The sequence below is a fragment of the Meriones unguiculatus genome, chromosome 9, assembly GCF_030254825.1.
Source record: "Meriones unguiculatus strain TT.TT164.6M chromosome 9, Bangor_MerUng_6.1, whole genome shotgun sequence".
NCBI lineage: Eukaryota > Metazoa > Chordata > Mammalia > Rodentia > Muridae > Meriones > Meriones unguiculatus.
Window position 1 is genome coordinate 11,410,581 of NC_083357.1, and position 21,653 is coordinate 11,432,233.

The 21,653-nt window shown below is 38.6% G+C and overlaps 1 protein-coding gene across 3 annotated transcripts in view; it reads left to right on the plus strand.

The window, feature by feature from the left end:
* Ptpn20 (protein tyrosine phosphatase non-receptor type 20) overlaps positions 1-21,653 on the plus strand; it is a 123,135-nt gene that overhangs the window by 35,690 nt on the left and 65,792 nt on the right. For all 3 annotated transcript variants that reach the window (XM_060390886.1, XM_060390888.1, XM_060390887.1), the window contains exon 5: positions 1,567-1,634. In XM_060390886.1, the coding sequence (XP_060246869.1) occupies positions 1,567-1,634 (68 nt within the window). The remainder of the gene's footprint in view (positions 1-1,566; positions 1,635-21,653) is intronic.

A 21,653-nucleotide genomic window follows, 5' to 3' on the forward strand; every position in this document is an offset into this window, starting at 1 on the left:
TAACGTAAATATTTTTAGGTATGTGAATCTGTGTAAAATGTATGTGTATAACATTAAGAAATGCATTAAAAGCACAAAAATGGTGATTTCAAGGAATGCTGAGACCCTATTGACTGGTGAGCTCTACGTACAAAATAACACCTTTGCATTCAGATCATAGCTTAATTAGGCAAACAGATATAACAATACAAATGGTTGCACAGTGAATATTATATAGTCAAAAATCTAAAGACTGTGCTATAGAAAGCTTATAACTATTTACAGAAAGGAGTTTTCCACAAACTTTACAAAAAGATGTATTTAATTTTTAGTTATGTGTATGTGTGAATAACTGTGCATGTGTGTGCAGGTACCCGTGGAGACCATAGATGTTGGATCCTTTGGAGGTGGAGTGACAGGTGGTTGTGGGTACTAGGAAGTAGACTGAGGTCCTCCACAAGAGCAGTGTGACTTTTAACTGCTGAGACATCTCTCCAGCCCCTCATAAGGTTTTTGTTTTGTTTTTGTTTTTTGAAAAAGGGACAGCTGTTTTTGGATTTAGAATTTAAGTAAATAGAAACCTACAGAGGAAAAGACAGGAGGAAATTTTAGGCTGAGAGATGTTTGAGAAAAGTAAGGGCTTGTGAGGATATCTTATTAACAGTGAGAGTATGAGTCAAGAATAAAATGATGTATGTGAGTTCAGATGACAGAAAGCTGCAGAAGAGGAGAATTAAAACTAAAAATATAGTTTGAGCTGGAGTGAAGTAATTCAGCAATGTGTGAAGCTAAGCTAAGAAAGACTTTTTCTAGACATTGAAAATTAAGTTCAGACATCAAATGAGGAAGATTTGCTAAGTGAGGTTGCAAGTGAAAGTGCAAGAGCTAAGCACATAGAATAAGTAAATTGAGTAGTGGGAGGTCGGAAAGGGAACAGGAAATGAGTATAATCAGTTTTTAAAACTTATTACCAATTGTTAGCTAGATAGATGAAGGAGAATTGAATATTTTAGGATATGAGAGGTTATGTAGATAATGGTCATAGTTGATTAATTCTGAACAGAAAGCAAATACAAAGTGATGAGAAAGGTTAATAATTAAGTGTTTTTAAAGAGTGCATTCTGGTTTGAACTTTCTAGCAGTGCTCTTCAGGAAGGAGAAGGATTACATAAAGGCTACATGAGGGGAATGACTGCAGTGAGATGGCAGGTGTTGTCTAAGGACAGAGCAGTAGCCTCTAAATTGCTATACAGAATCCCAGTTGTTCCATTACTTCTTGTGGCCTAGCTACGGAAGAAAGAACGATGGTGGATTGGCCAAAGGGCTTGCAAGCCCAGTGCAAGAGGAGATGAAGTTTGTGATTAGGTATTAGAAGTTTAGAATTACCCTACAAGGGTATCAGATACAGGTGATGAGAGGAGCAATATTAGGAAGAGTTGACGGAAATGAAATGAAGGTGAATATTATTGAATGATGAGATTTTTCAAGATTCTTTTCTAATTGTGTATATTTTTATAAATCCTATATATATTTCTTGTGTAGGGAGAGTGATGATTCTGAGTGGAATGTCAATGATTTCTCCCACAGAAACAGGTGGAGCCGTGTGGACGCAGAGTCTGCCGGGCCATCACAGGCTGTCTCCCTGCCGCCTCCTGGTATGCCCTTGCACCATTAGTAGTAGTAAGTTCGCAAGGATGCACAAAGATGTTTTTGAAAATAAATGAAAGAAAGAGCTACAGTAAATTTTCTAATGTGAAAATAAGTTTTTAAGTGGGACTTAATGTTCTATTTATTTTCTTTTAAATGATAACATTTTATTACTGATGAAAACAGTGTACCAGATAAAATGACATTTAATTACTTTTTATTAATTATACTTTATTCACTTTGTATCCCCCCATAAGCCCCTTCCTCTTCCCCTCCGGATCCCACCCTCCCTCCCCCTTCTTCACACATGCGCCTCCCCAAGTCCACTGATAGGGGAGGTCGTCCTCTCCTTCCTTCTGATCTTAGTCTATCAGATCTCATCAGGAGTGGCTGCATTGTCATCTTCTGTGGCCTGGTAAGGCTGCTCTCCCCTCAGGGGGAGGTGATCAAAGAGCACGCCAATCAAATTATGTCAGAGGCAGTCTCTCTTCCCATTACTATGTAACCCACTTGGACACTGAACTGCCATGGGCTACATCTGTGCAGGGGTTCTAGGTTATCTCCATGAATAGTCCTTGGTTGGAGTATGAGTCTCTGGGAAGACCCCTGTGTTCAAATTTCTGGTTCTGTTGCTCTCCTTGTTGAGTTCCTGTCCTCTCCAGATCTTACTATTTCCCTCTGCTTTCATAAGATTCCACGCACACTGCCCAACAGTTGGCCACAAGTCTCAGCATCTGCTTTGATAGTCTGCAGGGCAGAGCCTTTCAGAGGCCCTCTGTGGCAGGTTCCTAACTTGTTTTCTGTTTTCTTCTTCTTCTGATGTCCATCCTCTTTGCCTTTCGGGATGGGGATTGAGCATTTTAGTCAGGGTCCTCTTTATTGATTAGTTTCTTTAGATGTACAGATTTCAGTAGGTTTATCATATATTACATGTCTATATGAGTGAGTATATACCATGTGTGTTTTTCTGCTTCTGGGACAGTTCACACAGGATGATCCTTTCCAGGTCCCACCATTTACCTGCAAATTTCATGATTTCCTTATTTTTCATTGCTGAGTAATACTCCATTGTGTAGATGTACCACAATTTCTGCATCCATTCTTCAATTGAGGGGCATCTGGGCTGTGTTTCCAGCTTCTGGCTATTACAAATAAAGCTGCTACGAACATGGTTGAGCAAATGTCCTTATTGTGTACTTGAGCCTCTTTTGGATATGTGCCTGGGAGTGGTATGGCTGGATCTTGAGGAAGTGCTATTCCTAGTTGTCTGAGAAAGCACCAGATTGATTTCCAGAGTGGTTGTACAAGTTTACATTCCCACCAGCAGTGGAGGAGGGTTCCCCTTTCTCCACAGCCTCTCCAGCATATGTTGTCACTCAAGTTTTTGAAAATAAATTTTTAAGGATTTTATATTTTTTGTTTTCTCATATTAAGTTTTTATTTTCAATTATTTTTAAAGTTAGTTTTCAAAACAATGGATTTCATGAAGGCATTTTTATAGTATATTGTTTTCACATGACCCACCCTATTGTCCTCCCCACTTCTGTTGAACCTCCTTTGCTAATCCCCTTCCTCCTTCACCAATAGTCCTGTTTTTGCTTTCATGCTACATTTCATTTTCCTCTCAAGAATCCTCTTCCCCTTTCCAGTTTCATGACCTATACGTACATACTTTAAAAATACAAACACTAGCCCTTCATATTTATGAGAGCAGTTTCTACCCTTCAATCATTTGTGTTTCCCTCCTCTCTGTGTATGTGTTTGCTGCATCATCTCATAGCATCCAATTTGGCCTCCTGTCTTTGGCAGTTCTACTGTAGGAGAAGGTTTTCTTGTCTCCACTCAGTGCTAGGAGATTTGTGACAGTATTGGCCCCAGTGAGCCAAGCACTGCTTTTTCTGATCCTCTTGGAATACAGTCTTGGTTGGGTCCTCTTTTCTTCCCTGCGCTTTGTCTTTACCTTGTTACAGTGAGATTTGCCACAATTCTGTTTATTGTTAGGGCTTTTGTTTTGGAGGGAGCTAGATCCTACTCAGGCATTATGCATTTTTCACAGTGGTAGTAGCCCTCCTCTTCCAAGTCCATACTACTCAGGAAATGATCCTTTCCATTCCTTCATGTGCTCCCAGGCCTTCTGATGTGTACCTGTTGGAGATCTGTGAACATGAGTCTATGAGTGTGTGCTTGACTCTTAGTGGCCTTGACTTCGTAGGATTCTGTGTTGTCACACTGGCCCATAGCACATTTGTCAATACACTGCTGTGTCTGAGTGCTTCATTCCCGTGTGTGCAGTTCTTGGTTTCTCTCTTTCACACTAGCTAAGTAAGTCAGATGGCGTTCCAATTCCTCTCACTCTTTAGAGGACTGTCTTACCTTAGACTTCAGAGTCTTCTGCTGCCCTGATCTCAGCTGTCTGATAGATCAATTATAAAAGGATAATTTAGTGGGCTTAGCAACTTGTATATATTATTTGATCATGAGTGATATTCATAATAGCTTTCTATATCTTCAGCAAAAGTAGAACTTCTCATATAAGTATGTTCATAAAATATGAATACATTATTTTGTAAACATATCTTTTTTCAAAAACAAATAGCTATGCACTTAGTTTTTTCCAGGATAACTAATAATACCCCATGTATGGCTGTTCCATAATCTACAGTATGCATTTCTTGTTGGATATATTCTTGTTGTGATCAATATCCCTGGGGCTGAGGCTTTAGGAAAACTCTTAGATTGAATTTGAAAAAAAGGGGGGGGGGAGGCTTTACTCAGATTTGTACTACTGAAACAACAGTGCAAGCCAACAGTTCAAGTCAGTGCCTAAACAAGCACAAGTTGCCAGGATAAAAACAAGGTATCTAGAATTCTTAAAGTAGAGGTGTTATACTGTGAGCTGTAGAAAACACACACACTTAGATCCTCACTCTCTGGGGATGTGCTTTTAGTACTGCCAGCATTCAGACATGCTGACCTTTTGCTTTATTATGATCTCTGAGTTGTAACTCATGTTTGTGTGACATGAAATTTGTTTCTTTCCACCAAAGACTATCACAGCCTGTTACATAGCAAGGCCAGTTCTCAATATGCCAAGGGATACTTGAGAGAATATCTTACTTCTAGCTCTCTCTTCACTTACTGTCAGGATTTCCTCCAGGAGATGTCTGTTAGAGGCATGATGACAAAGAATTAATTCCCTCAAAATATGGAGAATTATATATTAGCAAGTAAAGGACAACCAATAGAAAAATGGCCTAGGATATAGACAAGCACATTACAGAAGATAAATAGGAAAAAGCATTTTGATCTAATTATAAATAAGGAAAATAAAAATTCAGTAACAGTGAAGTGATTGTATAAACTGTAAGAACAGTATAAACTGTTCTAAAATACAAAATGTGTTAAGAGTCCATGCTGATAAGCATATGTCATAACAAAAATCATTTTCAGTTATACACAGGGCATTTATATTCTTTACCCAGAAGAAGAAATAATTTAACTGTGTTGGTCTTCTCTAACTTACATTCCTTTACTATCTTATACAAGAGAAAGGGGATTTATTTTAGCATCTATTCATAGAAGAGGGAGAAAGTCTATTATATTTATGTGTGCTGAGTATGCTCTAAATAATATTTCCTTTTTTCTTTCAAAGCCTTTCACTTAAGCAAGTACTTCAGTTGATTCTGTGTTGTGTGAATGTGTGTTTTGTGTGATAAAATGATTATGACATTAATTCCTTAACAACTGAGGAATTAGTGGCTCTGCTTAAATTGGATGGATATGGTTTTCCATTGCCTTCAGTTGTCTAGGCATATCCTAGAGAGTCCCTGGAATTTCAGCCATTGGATATTCTTATCTCCATTGGATAGGGGTATTCCCATTTCCCCTTGATAATGATCATCTATCACACCAGGAGATATAATAATCTCTTTTTACCTTTTAGTGGTATACGAGGAGCCCAGAGGGCCTGGTGGCATTGTCAACTTCCATTCCAATAATCATTATTTCCCCCAATTGACTCATTTCTCAATCTTTTTAGATCTGCATTGATTTCTTTCATCAATTTTTGGTTGTTCTTAAATTTTCTTATACAGATTATGCATCCTTTTATACGTTTTCATCTTAAATATTTTATGTTTGGTGGTATGATAAATGAGACTTGTGAAAATATTTTAACACAGATGATTCATTGCTACTATGTAAAAATATGTCCGACTTGTAAATTGCCCTTGTAGCTTTCAATGACTTTATTGAACTCATTAATTCCAGAATATGCATGTGTGTATAATTATATACATACATGTATACATATGTGCACACACATATATGCTTTGAGGCCTTTTTGAGACAGGCTCTCATTATGTAGTACTAGCTGTCTTGAACTCAGAGATCTGTCTGACTCTGCCTCCTGAGTGCTGAGATTAACGGTGAACTGTTTCTGCAGCGTTCAGAAGAGGATATCAGATCCCCTAGAACTGGAGTTACAGCAGTTATGAGTGGGTACTGATGTGGGTGTTGAGAACAGAACTCACGTCCTCTGCAAGAGTAGTAAGCGTACTCATTAGCCGGGACATCTCTCTGGTTCTGCCTTGTATATATTCATAAATTTTCTAATGTAAATGCTCGTGTCAGTGGGAACTCAGTTTTCCTTTTCTAGCCTTGATCTTTATTTGCCTTTCATGTGATTCACTGAATAGTGAATAATACTGAATGAGAAGGAAAGGAGTGGCTGCCTTTGCAAACGGTCTCTGCTTTGGGCAAGGAATAATTTGACGATAATGCTTAATACTGCTTTGTTATTATTCAGTTTGAAGAATTATCATATGAAGACATGTCTAGGGTAAATATTTATGCACCAAATCATGGGGTCCCCAATTTCATAAAACAAATAATAAAGGACATAAAAGACCACATAGGTATGGACAAAATAATAATGGGAGACCCTATTCTCACACACATTCTGATAGATCTCTGAAAAGAAAACCAGCAATAATGCTTAGAACTAAATTAAGCCACAGGTCAGTTGGACTAACATCCATCTATAGAACATTTCACCCAACAGATAGGGAATACACATTCTTCTTGGCATATGGAGCTTTCTCTAAAACTTACCGCATCATAGGACACAGAGCAAGCCTTAATCAATACAAAACAAACTAGATATAATTCTTTGCCTCCTACGAGAGCACAATGGGGTAAAACTAGAACCAACAGTAAGACTAATATAAGAAATACTCAAATGTTTGGAGACTAAACAATACACCATTGAATGAATAGTGAGTCATCAAAGAAATAACTAAAGAAAATTTAAAAATACTTAGAGTTAAATGAAAATGAGAACACACCTATAAGAATCTCTGGAATATAGCTAAAGCATCTTAAGAGGAAAGTTTATAGCTGTAGGTACACACACGCATGCACACACACACACACGTGCACACACACACACACACACTAAGAGAGAGGGAGACATACACAGAGGGGAGGAAAGAGAGAGAGAGAGAGACAGACAGACAGACAGACAGACAAATTAGAGTTCATGATATGGTTCAGTGAGTATCCTAATTTGCTTTTTTATTATTGTGATAAGCTTCATGACTAAAGTTTATATAGGAGGAAAGGATTTATGTTGTAGTTCATGGTTGAGAGAAGCTGGGAAGAAACTCAAGGCAGGAACTCTGAGGCAAGAACTGAAGCAGCAACCATGGAAGAATGCTGCTTCTACTGGCTTTCTCAGCTATCTTCCTTATATAACCCAGGGCCATTTCCCAGGGGTAATACTGCTTATAGTGGCCTTGGCCCTTTCCCATCAATTAGCAATCAATAAAATGCCCCACAGACATGCCATAACCCAATGTGATTGAAACAGTTCCTCAAGTGAGGGTTATTTTCCCCAGATGTTCCAAAGTTTATCAGCTCACTCACAACCTTCTTCTATAACTTCATCTCTAGTGGGATCTGACACTTCTGGAACCCTGGGGCTTCTGCCTACATAGGCACAGACTTACATAGAAGCACATACATACACACATAATTAAAAGTAATAAATCAAAAAATTAGTAGCTTTTACATACACTAGCAAAGAATTTGCTCAGAAAGAAATCAGGAAAAATATTTCATTCACAGTAGCCTCAACAACAACAACAAGACAAAAACAAACTAACAAAAGGAGGAATAAACCTAACCAAGGAGATGAAGGATATTTACAATGAAAATTTAAAACACTGAAGAAAGTAATTGAAGAAAATTCAAGACAATGGAAAGACATGTCTGTGTTCCTGGGTTGGCAGAATCATATAGAAACAGAAAATCACAAACAAGTAATCCTAAGCAGAAAGAACACAGCCAAAGACATCACATTACCTGACCTCAAACTATGCTACAGAGTCATCATGATAAATACAGCATGGTACTGGCCCCATGTAGATTAATGGAACATATTAGATGCCCAGAGATAAACCAGTATGGTTATGGCCACCCAATTTTGACAAAAGCATCTCAAATGTACATTGAGAAAAGACAGTGTATTTAATAAATGATGCTGTCAGTATTGGATACCCATCTGCAGATGAATGAAATTAAAACTGCAACTATCACCCTATAAAATCAGTTCAGACTAGATTAGAAATCTTAGTTGAAAACCAAAAACACTGTAACCGCTCAAATAAAACAAGGGGAGAACTACTTCAGGTATGTGCAACATATTTCTGAATAGAATCCTAACATCACAAGAAGCAGCCCCAAAAGTTGACAATTGAGATTGCATGATGATAAAAGCAAATCTTCTGATAACAGAATAAATAGGAACCTGAAGAATGGGAGAGATGCTTTGCCAGCTGGACTTCAGACAAGGTGTTAACACCTGGAGTATACAAAGAACTGCAAAAGTTAAGCACTAGAGAAGCAAGGCTCCAATTCTTAACAGTTTTCAAAAGAAGAAATACAGACGGCCAGTAAATATTTTAGAAACTGTTTAAAGGGTGCCCAGCCCCAGCTGATAGATAATGCAGTGCCTGCACTGAAGACTCAGGGAACATTGGGGAAAAGGAAGCAGAAAGTGTGTTGAAAGCCGGAGGAACAGGATGTCTGCTGATAGATACTCCCCTTAGACATAACAGGGAAAATGAACCCATGAACTCTCAGCAGAGTGGTTGTCTAAACAAGATACTGACAACATGAGTTGATAGGTCAACATAGATGATGGACATTCTGCAAGGTCCCATTTCTAGTTGGTAGTCAGTGGATTCTCAAAGACAGACTTCAGTTTCTTTTAGAGACACGCTTACATGCAGGTTGCCCAACCCTAAGTGGTCAGTCTTGGATACATGTACATCAGAGAAAAATTGAGTGAACTCCACAGGGTGTGTGTGTGTGTGCATGTGCGTGTGTGTGTGCATGCACATACATGAGCTTGTGGGCATGTATGCATGTGTAGTAATTGTACATACACAGTCATGAATTTGGGAGGAGAGAGACATGCAAGTTGGAGGGGGAGGGAGTTATAGAAGTGATACAGATCCAGAATTCATGTATGAAGTTCTCACAAAACCTCTTAAAACCATTCAACATCGGTAGCAATCAGAAATGCAAAGCAAAAACCTTTTTCTATCTCATCCCAGAGAGAGTGGGCACCATTAAGTAAATAAATGTTAGCAAATACTAGTGAAGTAAGGCTAGAGAAAGAACGCTTACAGGGCAGCCATTATAGAAATTAGTGTGGAGGTTTCTAAAAAAAAATATAACCATCATATGATCCAGTTATATGGGTCTGGTGCATGTACCCAAAAGACTTTCCATTCTGCTATAAAGATGCCTTTATATCCTGTGCATTCTTCTCTTTTCACAATAGTAAGGAAGAGGAATCTGCCTGGGTGCTCAGATGCTCATCAACAGATGGATAATGGAACTTAGCACATATGTACAGTGGAAAGATAGATAAAATTATGAAGTTTGCAGTAAAATGGGTGGAATTTGAAAACATTTTAGGTGAGGGAGTCCAGGCTCAGAAAGACAAACACCATCTGTTCTCTTATTTGTAACCTCAAACTATAAAATAACACATATTCAGGTGGGCATAAATATGGGTAAAGGCCAGGAAACAGAAAGAGACCTGTGTGTCTGGGGGGGTGGGGAGGCATGAGGCTCTAAAGGGGAAGGAAGGGAAAGAGTAAAGCATAGAAGGGACAGTAGGGAGATGAAGGGAGAATTGGGAGGATAAACTAAATATTATGAAAACCCCAAAAGGAAACTTATTTGTAAGTTAATGTAAAAAAAATCACACTATTGTGGATGTCTTTTAAATTTTTAATATACTTTCTCTAATATTTTTCTTTGGTCTGTTAGCAAAGTTGGGCACTTAGGGTGATTTTTTTAAAATGTTGAAGTTGATTGCATTCCTAAGATGAGACCAACATGGTCATATTATATTACTATTATTACTTATTTGACATCACGTGTGAGAATTTGGCATTTGCTTTCCTGATAGTAGTGTAATGGACAGTATACTGATGAGTTGTCGGGTGCTGGTTGAGCTCACTGATGCTGGCTCTAGATGAGAGGGCACCCCCAAACTACATTTTGCACTCAAGCATGTTTGTCTTAAGGATTCCTCCCAGAACTCTTGTCTGAGGATGACCTGCACTCCTCCCTCCCCATGACAGTGGGGAAGAGAACAGCAAAGCAGCCCAAGCAAAAACACTGTGACCTTGAGAACAGCTAGAAGGTCAGTCATTTCCAGTAGAAGTTTAATCCCATGATATAAAAGTGCCTGCAGTGGGAAAGAGAAACTGGGGGCTGAGCCGTGAGAAATTAGGCTGTGGGAAGCTCAGCCATGGGAAACTGTCTGCACACGCGGTTTCCTAGTCAGTTTCTGCTGGCTGTGTCTGATTTGATTGTTTGTCTCTGTCTCTATCATGCACATACATGTGCACTATTTACGCTTTTATTTTAACTAGCCATAGCCTGATTTAAATCATTCCAAACCAAAGCTGTGGCTGTTTTTGGTCATCCTTGGAGCTTTACAGAACAAATATTTATCTCTTAGTGTTTGATTTAGTATTAGGGTACTGTTGTCCTCACAAGATTAGATGGGAAGCATTCTCTTCACTTCTGCTTTCTTGAAGAGTCTACACATAAATGGCATCAATTGCTACCTTAAATGTTCTTGGGATTTGTCAGCGATGTAATTCTAGCCTCGAGTTGTTTGCATGTGAGGTTCTAAATACATATGTATGTCTATGGTTTTGACGACAAAGTATCCTATAATAGCTGGTTTTCACAGCTCAGGGAACTAAAGGCTCACAGTCAAGGTGTCAGCACATTGATTTATGATGAGGCTTTACCTGTTGCTTGTAGATGATTATGGAGCACCCTAATGCCCTTATTTTAATTTATTTGTCTATTTAGAGACCTTGTCTACAAATATAGCAGCATTCTGAAGTTGTGAAAATTAAGGTGTAATTTTTAGGGTAAGTTTTTCTATTTATGCAAAAGAAGTATAGGATGAGAATTTGTTTCCTAAAGTTCCATCAAACCAAGGTGGTATACATCTGTATTCCCAGCCCTGAGAAGGTAGAGGCAGGAGGGTCAGGAGTTCAAGGTCATCCTCAGCTATATATTGACAAATAAGCAAGTACAGAATTACATCAAGTCTGTAACCACTCAATGTCCTTACAGTGTTAAGTTTTCCATCATATGTCATATTTTAATAAAATTTTTTGTTTGGATTGTTGTTAGTATATAGAACTACAACTGATTTTGTATGTCTAATTTCTGTGTTGCTACTTCACTGGATTTATTAGTTCTAACAGGTTTTACTGTGGGTTCAAAGTGTGTTTGTGTAGTCTTTGAAATTTTTCGTATATAGTTATATTGTGCATTAACAGTGATAATTTTGCTTTTTGTTTTCCAGTTTAGTTATTTCTATTTTCTACTTCAAATTTCCCTTATCATTGCCAGGACATCCAGTATCATGGTGAACAGAAGTGGCAAAATATGTCACCCTTGCCATATTTATAATTTTAGAGGAAAATCTTACAGTTTTTCACTGTTGCTTGTGGCTTTGCTGTGGTTATTTCATATATGGCTTTAATAAAATTGTATTTTCAAGCTTTTCTAGATTATTTAATTCTTTAATGATGACAGATGTTTACTTTTGTTAAATGCTTGTTCTATATAACTTGCAGTGATCAGACATTTTCTCCCTTCATTCTGTTACTGTGTTCTATTACTTTGAAGTATTTCTAATGGCAAACCATGCTTACATTCCAGTAAAATCCAATTAATTATGACCTTTTTAATGGACTTCTGAGTGTTTAATTTGCTACATTTTGTTGCGCATTTTCACACAAATGCTAATAAGTGGTATTTGTCAGTGTTTTTCTTATGGTGTCTTTATCTGGCTTTGGATTATTGGGATAATTCTAACTTTACAAAATTTGTTGTTGAGTATTTTACTCTACTTCAGGTTTTGGAATATTTTCAGAAAACTTATTGCTATTTCTTCTTTTAATATGTTAATATAAATATTCACATATAAAAATTTATTTCTTTTAATATATTAACATATATTTGTGAAGTCACCATGTCTAGCGCTTTACTTGGAAAAATATAAATACTAATCCAGTATTTATTACTCTTGATTTTAGTCACTTGAATATTTTTTCTGTGTTCATCTGTGTTAGTTAGATTTTCATTACTTTAACAAAAAGGTAATTTGCTCATCAAAAAGTAAAGGTTTATATCAACTCACAGCTTTTAGGTTCTTGTCCATGACTTGTTGTCTGTTGGTTTAGGGCTATGGTAAGGCAGCATAGTGTAGAGTGGAGGGGAGAGAAGAGCAAAATTGTTACCCAGTGGATGTGAGAGGCAGGAAAGAGCGTATTCCCCCACTGATTTGAAGATATCAATTAGACTGTACTTCTGGAAGCTTTCACCACTTCGCAGTAGAGCTGTGCTGGAGAGACCAGACCTTTTCCTGCATTGCTCTCTGGCTGCACTTAAGACACCGTTTAACCAAAAGATGCCGAATCTTGTTGATGTATGTTAACAAGCATATTTTGGTTTCATTCCTGACACTTTTGTATTTCAGTTATCTCTGCTTAAATCATTGTAATTTCTTACTTTATTTAGTTTTCTCTTTTTAAGGAATTCCTTCAGTTGTAAAGCTAGGTGGTTTTTCTGAAATATTTCTTATTATAAATTTCCTCAGAAGTTATTTTACAGTTTAGTAGGTTGTTTTATGTTATTTAATTTCATTTCTGTGTCTGTAATTTACCAACCAGTTTGATCTTTAAACCACTGATGTTTGAGTGTGTTTTCTTCTTTTTAATTAAATTTTTTTATATTAATTACAGTTTATTCACTTTGTATCCCTGCTATAGCCCCCTCCCTGATTCCCTCCCAATCCCACTCTTCCTCCCTCATCTTCTCCCATGCCCCTCTCCAAGTCCACTGATAGTGGAGATCCTCCTCCCCTTCCATTGGACCCTAGCCTATCAGGTCTCATCAGGACTGACTGTATTGTCCTCCTCTGTGGCCTGGCAAGGTTGCTCCCCATTCAGGGGAAGAGTGGTCAATTTCTATGATTTTTTTTTCTGTTTTTAGTTTTCTAGTTTTCCATGTTATTGATTTTAATATAACTTTCTTTCGCTTAAAGAAAATAGTCTTTACTATCTAAATCTTTTAAGATATATTCATACATATTTAATCTGTGGCCTAGCTTATGATCTTTTCTGGAATACATCCCATGTTTTTTGAAGATTATGTATTCTCTTCTTATATCAAGTGTTCTGTATATGTTATAGTTATTTTAATTTGATAAAGCCCCCTTTTCCCCCTTTTTCATTTGTGTGGTTGTTCTGTTTATTGATTATTGAACTGTTGTGGAGGAAGAATTTGGAAGTCTGAAGCTATAGAGCTATAGACTTAGAGAAACTACAACACTGTAAGTGGCGTTTAACAGGCCATTCAGATGGGAGTTTAGAAAACCAGAATGTGGAGGCATATGTACATAGCGGAGGTCTGGTAAATGAGGCTTTGGAAGGGAATGCGGGCTGTATGGGGAGCTCACCTAGAAGCTGTTCATACTATTTCAAACAAAGAATTTATCTGCATTGTGCCTATGTCCTAAATATTTGAGTGGGAATAAATTCAAAAGTAATGGTCATTTGTCTGAGGACATTCTAAGTCAGCATTGCACACAGGCTATGGTGTAGTTACTACTCAGTGAGCTTAGGCAGTTCTCCAGTGAGAGTGGGAAGAAAGATGAACAATGTGCAGTTTGGAAAGGAAAAGGATTATGAGTGAGTTTAAAGTTTCAGATAAGGGGTATAGAGAGAGCAGCTATTATCTTTTAAAGAGATTATTGTCGTTTAAAAAAACAAATGTCCATAGAAAAATGGGAAGATGCATGCCCTGAGGCTAAGACCCCACTCACTCAAGGCTCATGCTTTATTAATTAATTTTCATGCTTTATTATTAATTATCATGAAAATTAATTGGAGAGAAATAAGCCTAATTGAAAATATAGCTGAAAGGGTCTTTATTTAAAAAAAAACAACTGCCTTGGAAAGTATTTTCCCAGGTTCAACTAGCAAGGTGAACAGAAGCCATACACCTGTGGTAGGAAGGGAACAGACTACCTCTTGAATTTGTAGCAGAAGTTGGTGGTGTCATCACATGGTGCTGGTTTTGCAAGAATGCAAAATGCAAGATTTGTGAAGTTAAGGATGCTTGAATCAATAGACCATAAAGTTGCCCAGGCCAAGCAATGTATTTAAGAGTTGAGTTCCCAACAAGAAGGCTCTGACAAGTCATTGCCTGAGGAAGCTATGAGGTGAAGCCCAAGTTGTCCTGGAAACCTCAGTGGTTGAAGATGTCAGGACATCCACATAAAGCAAAGAGATGGATGATGGAGACGAACAGAGGCCCATTTTTGGATTTGATGTTTTCCTGCTAGACTTGAGTTTTGCTTTGGCCTAATTTTTCCTTGATATACTCCTATTCTTCCATTTTGAAATGAGACATGTTTTGTAATGTTTTTGTAAATTTTCTTTGAGAATTTTATACAACCTGTTCTAATAATCTTCAGTTCCCTCTGCCAGATCCTCTCAGATCTGCCTTTCTTCCTTGCACACTTAATTTTGTGTCCTCTTTGTTTTCTTTTAAAAACTAAGTCCAAATTCTGCTGTCCATATCCTCTTGGATATGCGGTTTTCAATCTGCTAGGGACCACACTATTAAAGAAAACTTACTGCCAGAAGCTACTAGTTGTGAATAGATAATAAGCAAGGGATGGGTGTTCATACCCAACTCCCCTGCACCATGCTGGGATTTTTATCTGGCTTGAGCTTGCACACATATTGTGCATACTGTCACAACAAGTAGAAGCTCATGTGCAGATGTCCTGATGTATCTAAACAGTTTTTTTCTTTTTTCTTAATTTTTGTATTAATTACAGTTTATTCACTTTGTATCCCAGCTGTAGCCCCCTCCCTTATTTCCTCCCAATCCCGCCCTGCCTCCTTCATTCCTTCCCATGCCCCTCTCCAAGTCCACTGGTAGGGTTGGGCCTCCTCCCCTTCCATCTGACTGTAGCTTATCAAGTCTCATCAGGATTGGCTGCATTGTCCTCCTCTGTGGCCTGGAAAGGCTGTTCCCCCTGAGAATAGCCACTGAGTTCATATCAGAGACAGTCCCTGTGCCCCTTACTAGGGAACCCACTTGGATACTGAGCTGCCATGGGCTACATCTGAGCAAGGGTTCTAGGTTATATCCATGAATGGTCCTTGGTTGGAGTATCAGTATCAGAAAAGACACCTGTGCCCAGATATTTTGGTTTGGTGCTCTCCTTGTGGAGCTCCTGTTCTCTCCAGGTCTTATTATCTCCCCCTTTTTTTCATAACATTTCCTGCACTCTGCCCAAAGTTTGGTTATGAGTCTCAGCAACTGCTTTGATATACTGCAAGGTAGAGTCTTTCAGAGGCCCTCAGTGGTAGGCTCCTGTCCTGTTCCCTGTTTTCTCCTTCTTCCAATGTCCATTACATTTGTCTTTCTAAGTGAAGGTTGACCATCTTACACAGGGTCCTCCTTTTTGCTTAGCTTCTTTACATGTACAGATTTTTCTAGTTTTATCCTATATTATAGGTCTAGTATCCATTTATAAGTGAGTATATACCATGTATGTCTTTCTGCTTCTCGGATACCTCACTCAGGATGATCTTTTCTAGTTCCTAACATTTGCCTGAAATTTTCATGATTTCCTTGTTTTTAACTGCTGAGTAGTATTCTATTGTGTAAATGTACCACAATTTCTGTATCCATTCCTCAATTGAGGGGCATCTGGGCTGTTTCTGAAAGCTTCTGGCTCTTACAAATAAAGCTGCTACAAACATGGTTGAGCACATGTGCTTGTTGTATACTTTTGGGCGTCTTTTGAATGTATGCCTAAGAGTGGTATAGCTAGATCTTGAGGAAGCTCTATTCCTAATTGTTTGAGAAAGCGCCAGATTGATTTCCAAAGTGGTTGTATAAATTTATATTCCCACCAGCAATGGAGGAGGGTTCCCCTTTCTCCACATCCATGTGTGGTCACTTGAATTATTCATCTTAGCCATTCTTATGGGTGTAAGATGAAATCTCAGGGTTGTTTTGATTTGTATTTCCCTGATGACTAAGGACGTTGAACATTTCTTTAAGTGTTTCTCTGCCATTCTATTTTCCTCTACAGAGAATTCTCTGTTTAGCTCTGTACTACATTTTTTTAAATTGGATTACTTGATTTGTTGCTGTTTAACTTCTTTAGTTCATTATATATTTTGGATATTAGCCCTCTGTCAGATATAGGGTTGGTGAAGATCCTTTCCCAGTCTGTAGGCTGTCGTTTTGTTCTGACGACACTATCCTTTGCTTTACAGAACCTTTTCAGTTTCATGATGTCCCATTTGTTGATTGTTGATCTTAGAGCCTGTGCTGTTGGTTTTCTGTTCAGGAAGTTGTCTGCTATGCCAATGAATTCTAGGCTCCTCTCTACTTTTTTGTCTAACCGATTTAGTGTGTTTAGTTTTATGTTAAGGTCTTTGATCCACTTGGACTTTAGTTTTGTGCAGGGTGATAAATATAAATCTATTTGCATATTTCTACATGTAGTCATTCAGTTAGACCAGCACCATTTTTTGAAGATGCTGTCTTTTTCCATTGAATAGTTTTGGCTTTTTTGTCAAAAACCAAATATCCATAGGTGTGTGGGTTTATTTCTGGGTCTTCTATTCAATTCCATTGATCTATCATTCTGTTTCTATGCCAGTTTTTATTACTATTGCTCTGTAGTACAGTTTGAGATCAGGGATGGCAATACCTCCAGATGACCTTTTTGGAAATTCTGTTTTTTGTTTGTTTATTTGTTTGTTTCTCCATAAGAAGTTGAGAATCTTTCTTTCAAGTTCTTTAAAGAATCGTGTTGATATGTGTGTGTGTGTGTGTGTGTGGTGTGTGTGTGTGTATTTTTATGGGAATTGCACTGAATCTGTAGATTGCTTTTGGTAAAATGGCCATTTTCACTATGTTAATCCTGCCAAGCCATGAGCATGGGAGATCTTTCCATCTTCTGATATCTTCTTCTAATTCTTTCTTCAGAGACTTAAAATTTTTTTCATACAAGTCTTTGACTTGCTTGCTTAGGGTTACTCCAAGGTACTGTATGTCATTTGTGGCTACTGTGAAGGGTGTTGTTTCCCTAATTTCTTTCTCAGCCCTTTTGTCTGTTGTATACAGGAGGGCTACTGATTTTTTTGAGTTAATTTTGTATCTGGCCACTTTGCTGAAGGTGTTTATCAGCTGTAGGAGTTCCCTGGTAGAGTTTTTGTGGTCACTAACGTATGCTATCATATCATCTGCAAATAGTGATACTTTTACTTCTTCTTTTCTGATTTGTATCCTCTTGATCTCCTTCAACTGTCTTATTGCTCTAGCAAGGACTTCCAGCACTATGTTGAAGAGATATGGAGAGAGTGGGCAGCCTTGCTTTGTCCCTGATTTCAGTGGGATTGATTTAAGTTTCTTGATGTTGGCTATAGGCTTGCTGTATATTATCTTTACTATGTTTAGAATTGTGTCTTGTATCCCTGATCTCTCCAAGACTTTAAACATGAATGGGTGTTGGATTTTTTCAAATGCTTTTTCGGGATCTAAGAAGATGATCATGAGGTTTTTCTCCTTTATTTTGTTTATATGGTGGATTACAATGATGTATTTCCGTATATTGAACCACCCTTTCATGCCTGGGATGAAACCTACTTGTTCATGGTGGATGATATCTTTTATATATTCTTGGATTTGGTTTGCCAATATTTTAATTGAGTATTTTTGCATCAACGTTCATAAGAGAGATAGTTCGATGTTCTCTCTTTTTTTTTTTTGTCTTTGTGTAGTTTAGGTATCAAGGTGACTGTGGCTTTATAGAATGAGTTTGGTAATGTTCCTTCTGTTTCTATTTTATGGGATAGTTTGAAGAGAATTGACGTTAGCACTTCTTTGAAGGTCTGGTAGAATTCTGTGCTGAAACCATCTTGCCCTGGGCTTTTTTTGGAAGGGAAACTTTTGATGACTGCTTCTATTTCCTTGGGGGATATAGGACTATTCAATCTGACCTTGATTTAATTTTGGTAAGTGGAATCTATCAAGAAAATTGTCCATTTTCTTTAGCTTTTCAAATTTTTTGGCATATAGTCTTTTGTAGTAAGGCCTAATGATTTTTTGGATTTCTTCAATGTCTATTGTTCTGTCCCCCTTTTCTCTTCTGATTTTGCTGATTTGGATAGTTTTTCTCTGCTTTTTAGTTAGTTTGGTTAGGGGTTTGTCTATCTTGTTGATTTTCTCAAAGAACCAGGCCTTGGTTTCATCGATTCTTTGAATTGTTTTATTTGATTCTAATTTACTGATTCCAGTCCAGTTTCTTTTCTGGTCTAGTCTATTTGGTATTCTGTAGGCCTCTTATATGTTTATGGACATCTCTTTCTTTAAGTTGGGAAAATTTTCTTCTATGATTTTCTTGAAAATATTTTCCAGACCTTGGAGTCTGGAATCTTCTTTTTCCTCTATTCCTGTTATACTTAGATTTCATCTCTTCATGGCCTCCTTGATTTCTTGGATGTTTTGTGTTTGGGAGTTTTCTGATTTTACTTTTTCTTTGAGAGAAGTATCAATTTCTGAAAGTGTATCTTCAGCACCTGAGATTCTGTCTTCCATTTCTTGTATTCTATTGGTGATGCTTACTTTTGTGGTTCCTGATCTTTTCTCTAAGTTCTCCAGCTCCAGGCTTTTCTCTGTTTGTGTTTTCTATATTGATTCTAATTCTGTTTTCATGCTTTGAATCTTTTCCTTCATCTGTTTGAATATTGATTCCTGTCTTTCTATGATGGCTTCTATTTTTTGTTGTTGTTGTTTGTTTCCTGTTTATATGCCACTAATTGTGCCTCTACTTGTGCCTCTATTTGTTTGGCTGTATTTGCCTTTATTTCTTTGAGAGCTTTGTTCGTTTCCTCTTTATGTGCCTCCATTTGTGTGGTTATTTCTCTGAGAGATTTGTTCCTTTCCTTTTTATGTGCCTCTAATAACTGGATAAGCATAGCTTTAAAGTCATTTTCCTGTGTTTCTGATGAATTGAAATATCCATTGATTTTGGGGGTTGCTGGTGAAGCCATGATGTCCTGATTTTTTTGGGTGTGTTCTTACACTGATGTCTGGCTATCTGCTTATCCATAACCTTCACTGTTTGTTCCTGGAGTCTGTACCTCAGACTGGGTCCATCTTTCTCTGGTGTCTGGAGTATTATTCAGGAAGATGAGAGAGGTCCCCTGGTTTGGGAGTGTTCGTTGATGTTTCAGCCATACCCAGAGGAGGAAGATCTGCTGCTGTAGATGCACAATTGTGGGTGAGCAAGCATGCACGTATGCATGGAAGTGTGTCTTGAAAGACAGGGTGCTAGAGGGCGTAGAGGCTTGGAATGGGGGGGGTTGCAGGCATGGGAGGAAGTGTGGAGGCTGGAGCTGATTGTGGGTGTGCATGCTCAGATTTCTTGAATACCCCAGTGGTCCACAGGCCTGTCATACTGTCCTTCTGGTATTCAGATCTGTCTGGAGTTGTTTGCCTGGACTTCACTGGTAGACCCTTAGAGCGGGGGCTTCAGTGTGAGAATGCTGTCCCAAGATTCCCTATGTTGCCCACCATGGGGCTGTGGGTTGTAGGGATCTGATGTCTGGCTGCTAACGTAGAGGACCCTGGATCTGGGGCTCAGCAAGCACTCACTTGAAGATGCACTCACTCTCTAGCAGGACCATTTGGAAAGCACCGTTCCCCCTGTTCTCTACTCTCAGATTTGATCATGCCGGGGTGAATGTGAGTGTGAGCGATCTGTCAGCTCAGTGGTGTTGCAGCTGCAGAACATGGTGGATGGTGTTTTGGTCCACGGGGAGTTCAGGCACCTCTCCAGAACTAGGAGGCCACTGGAACAGATACCTTCTGGAAGGCCCTAGGAAGCCTCGGACCTGGTTGGCCTGGTGGACCCTCAGGCACTGTGCTCTGTGCTAGGAGCCACTGGCACTGTGACCTGGGTGCTATAGTCTGTGGCAGAAGCTGTGGGCTGCCTCTGCAGACTCCGCCTCTGCCAAGGAAGAAGTAGGGAGGCCCATCAAGGGGAAGTGCCTAGGGATTGAGTGTTGTCTGTCTCAAATCTGGAGCAGGGAGTTCTCTGCTAGGAGCAGCCAGCACTGTGCTCTGTAGGAGCCATGGGCACTGTGGGCACCTCCCCTGCCTCCGCCATGGAAAGAGTAGGGAGGCCCGAAAAGGGGAATTGCCTGAGGATCGAGTCCCCAGAAGTCCACGGAGAAGCCTGCTCTTGGCCTGGATCCAAATGGCCTCAGCTCAGGTTTGTCCCCTTCCTCCCAGGAAGCCTCAGTGTCGATGTTCTGGGTTTAGCTGCCCCTTCACGCACCAATTTCAGAGTTTCAGATCCTCTGCCCCTCAGATATGGTGCGCCCTGGTCACTGCCATCTTGGATTCCCCCCCAGGAAGCAGTTTGTTTTGTAGTTGTCTACTACTTCTTGCTCTTAGGATCTTTCCATCCTCTCTACCATGAGCCTTGGGAAGAGGGAATGTGACATATTTGTGATATTTGGGGCTAAGTTTCCACAGTGTCTTTCTTCCTCTGGCAGCTCACGTAACACCTTTCAACATCAAATGCTATCCAGTAGGAAAGAAGTGTCCAGGTAAGGACCAGGTTGATTTCTCCATGCTCTATGCCCTGGATATGTGGTACCTTCAGCAATAGGGTCTTACTGTCAAGTTCTGATGGATATCCAAGAACATTGGCAATATACTTTAATTAATGTTTGAGGACCTGTGTAGTCTCACTGGCCAACAAGTCCAAAAGAGGTAACTCTTTCCTGGCAGTAGACTTTTATTTGTTTTCCTCACCCATCCCACCCTCTGTTTCTTAAATTGCTCACTCACTACTCACTGTGTCTGTCTATATCTCTCTGTCTATCTATCTATCTATCTATCTATCTATCTATCTATCTATCTATCTATCTATCTATCATCTATTATTACATATAAATTAGCAGGCTTCATTATGGCATTTTTATATATACTAGGTTTTGATAACCCTCCTACCCTCTTTAGCATTGCCTTACCCCACTCTATATCTAACAAATCCTTTCACCCTAAGTGGTCCATTCTTTATTATCATATCACCTGTGTTCTGTTATTTTCCCTATTGCTCTCCCATAAAGCTTCTTCTTCCCTGTCATAGTCCCTTTTCTGTTTGTTGGCATCAGTGATTCTTCATTCCCATGCATTGTGTGTGGGACATATATATATATATATATATATATATATATATATACACACACAATATAATAACATTACATATGTATACATAATATATATACATAAGATAAATTATGTATGTATATGTATACATATATATATAATATGTTATTATAGATAACATAATCTATAATATATAACAT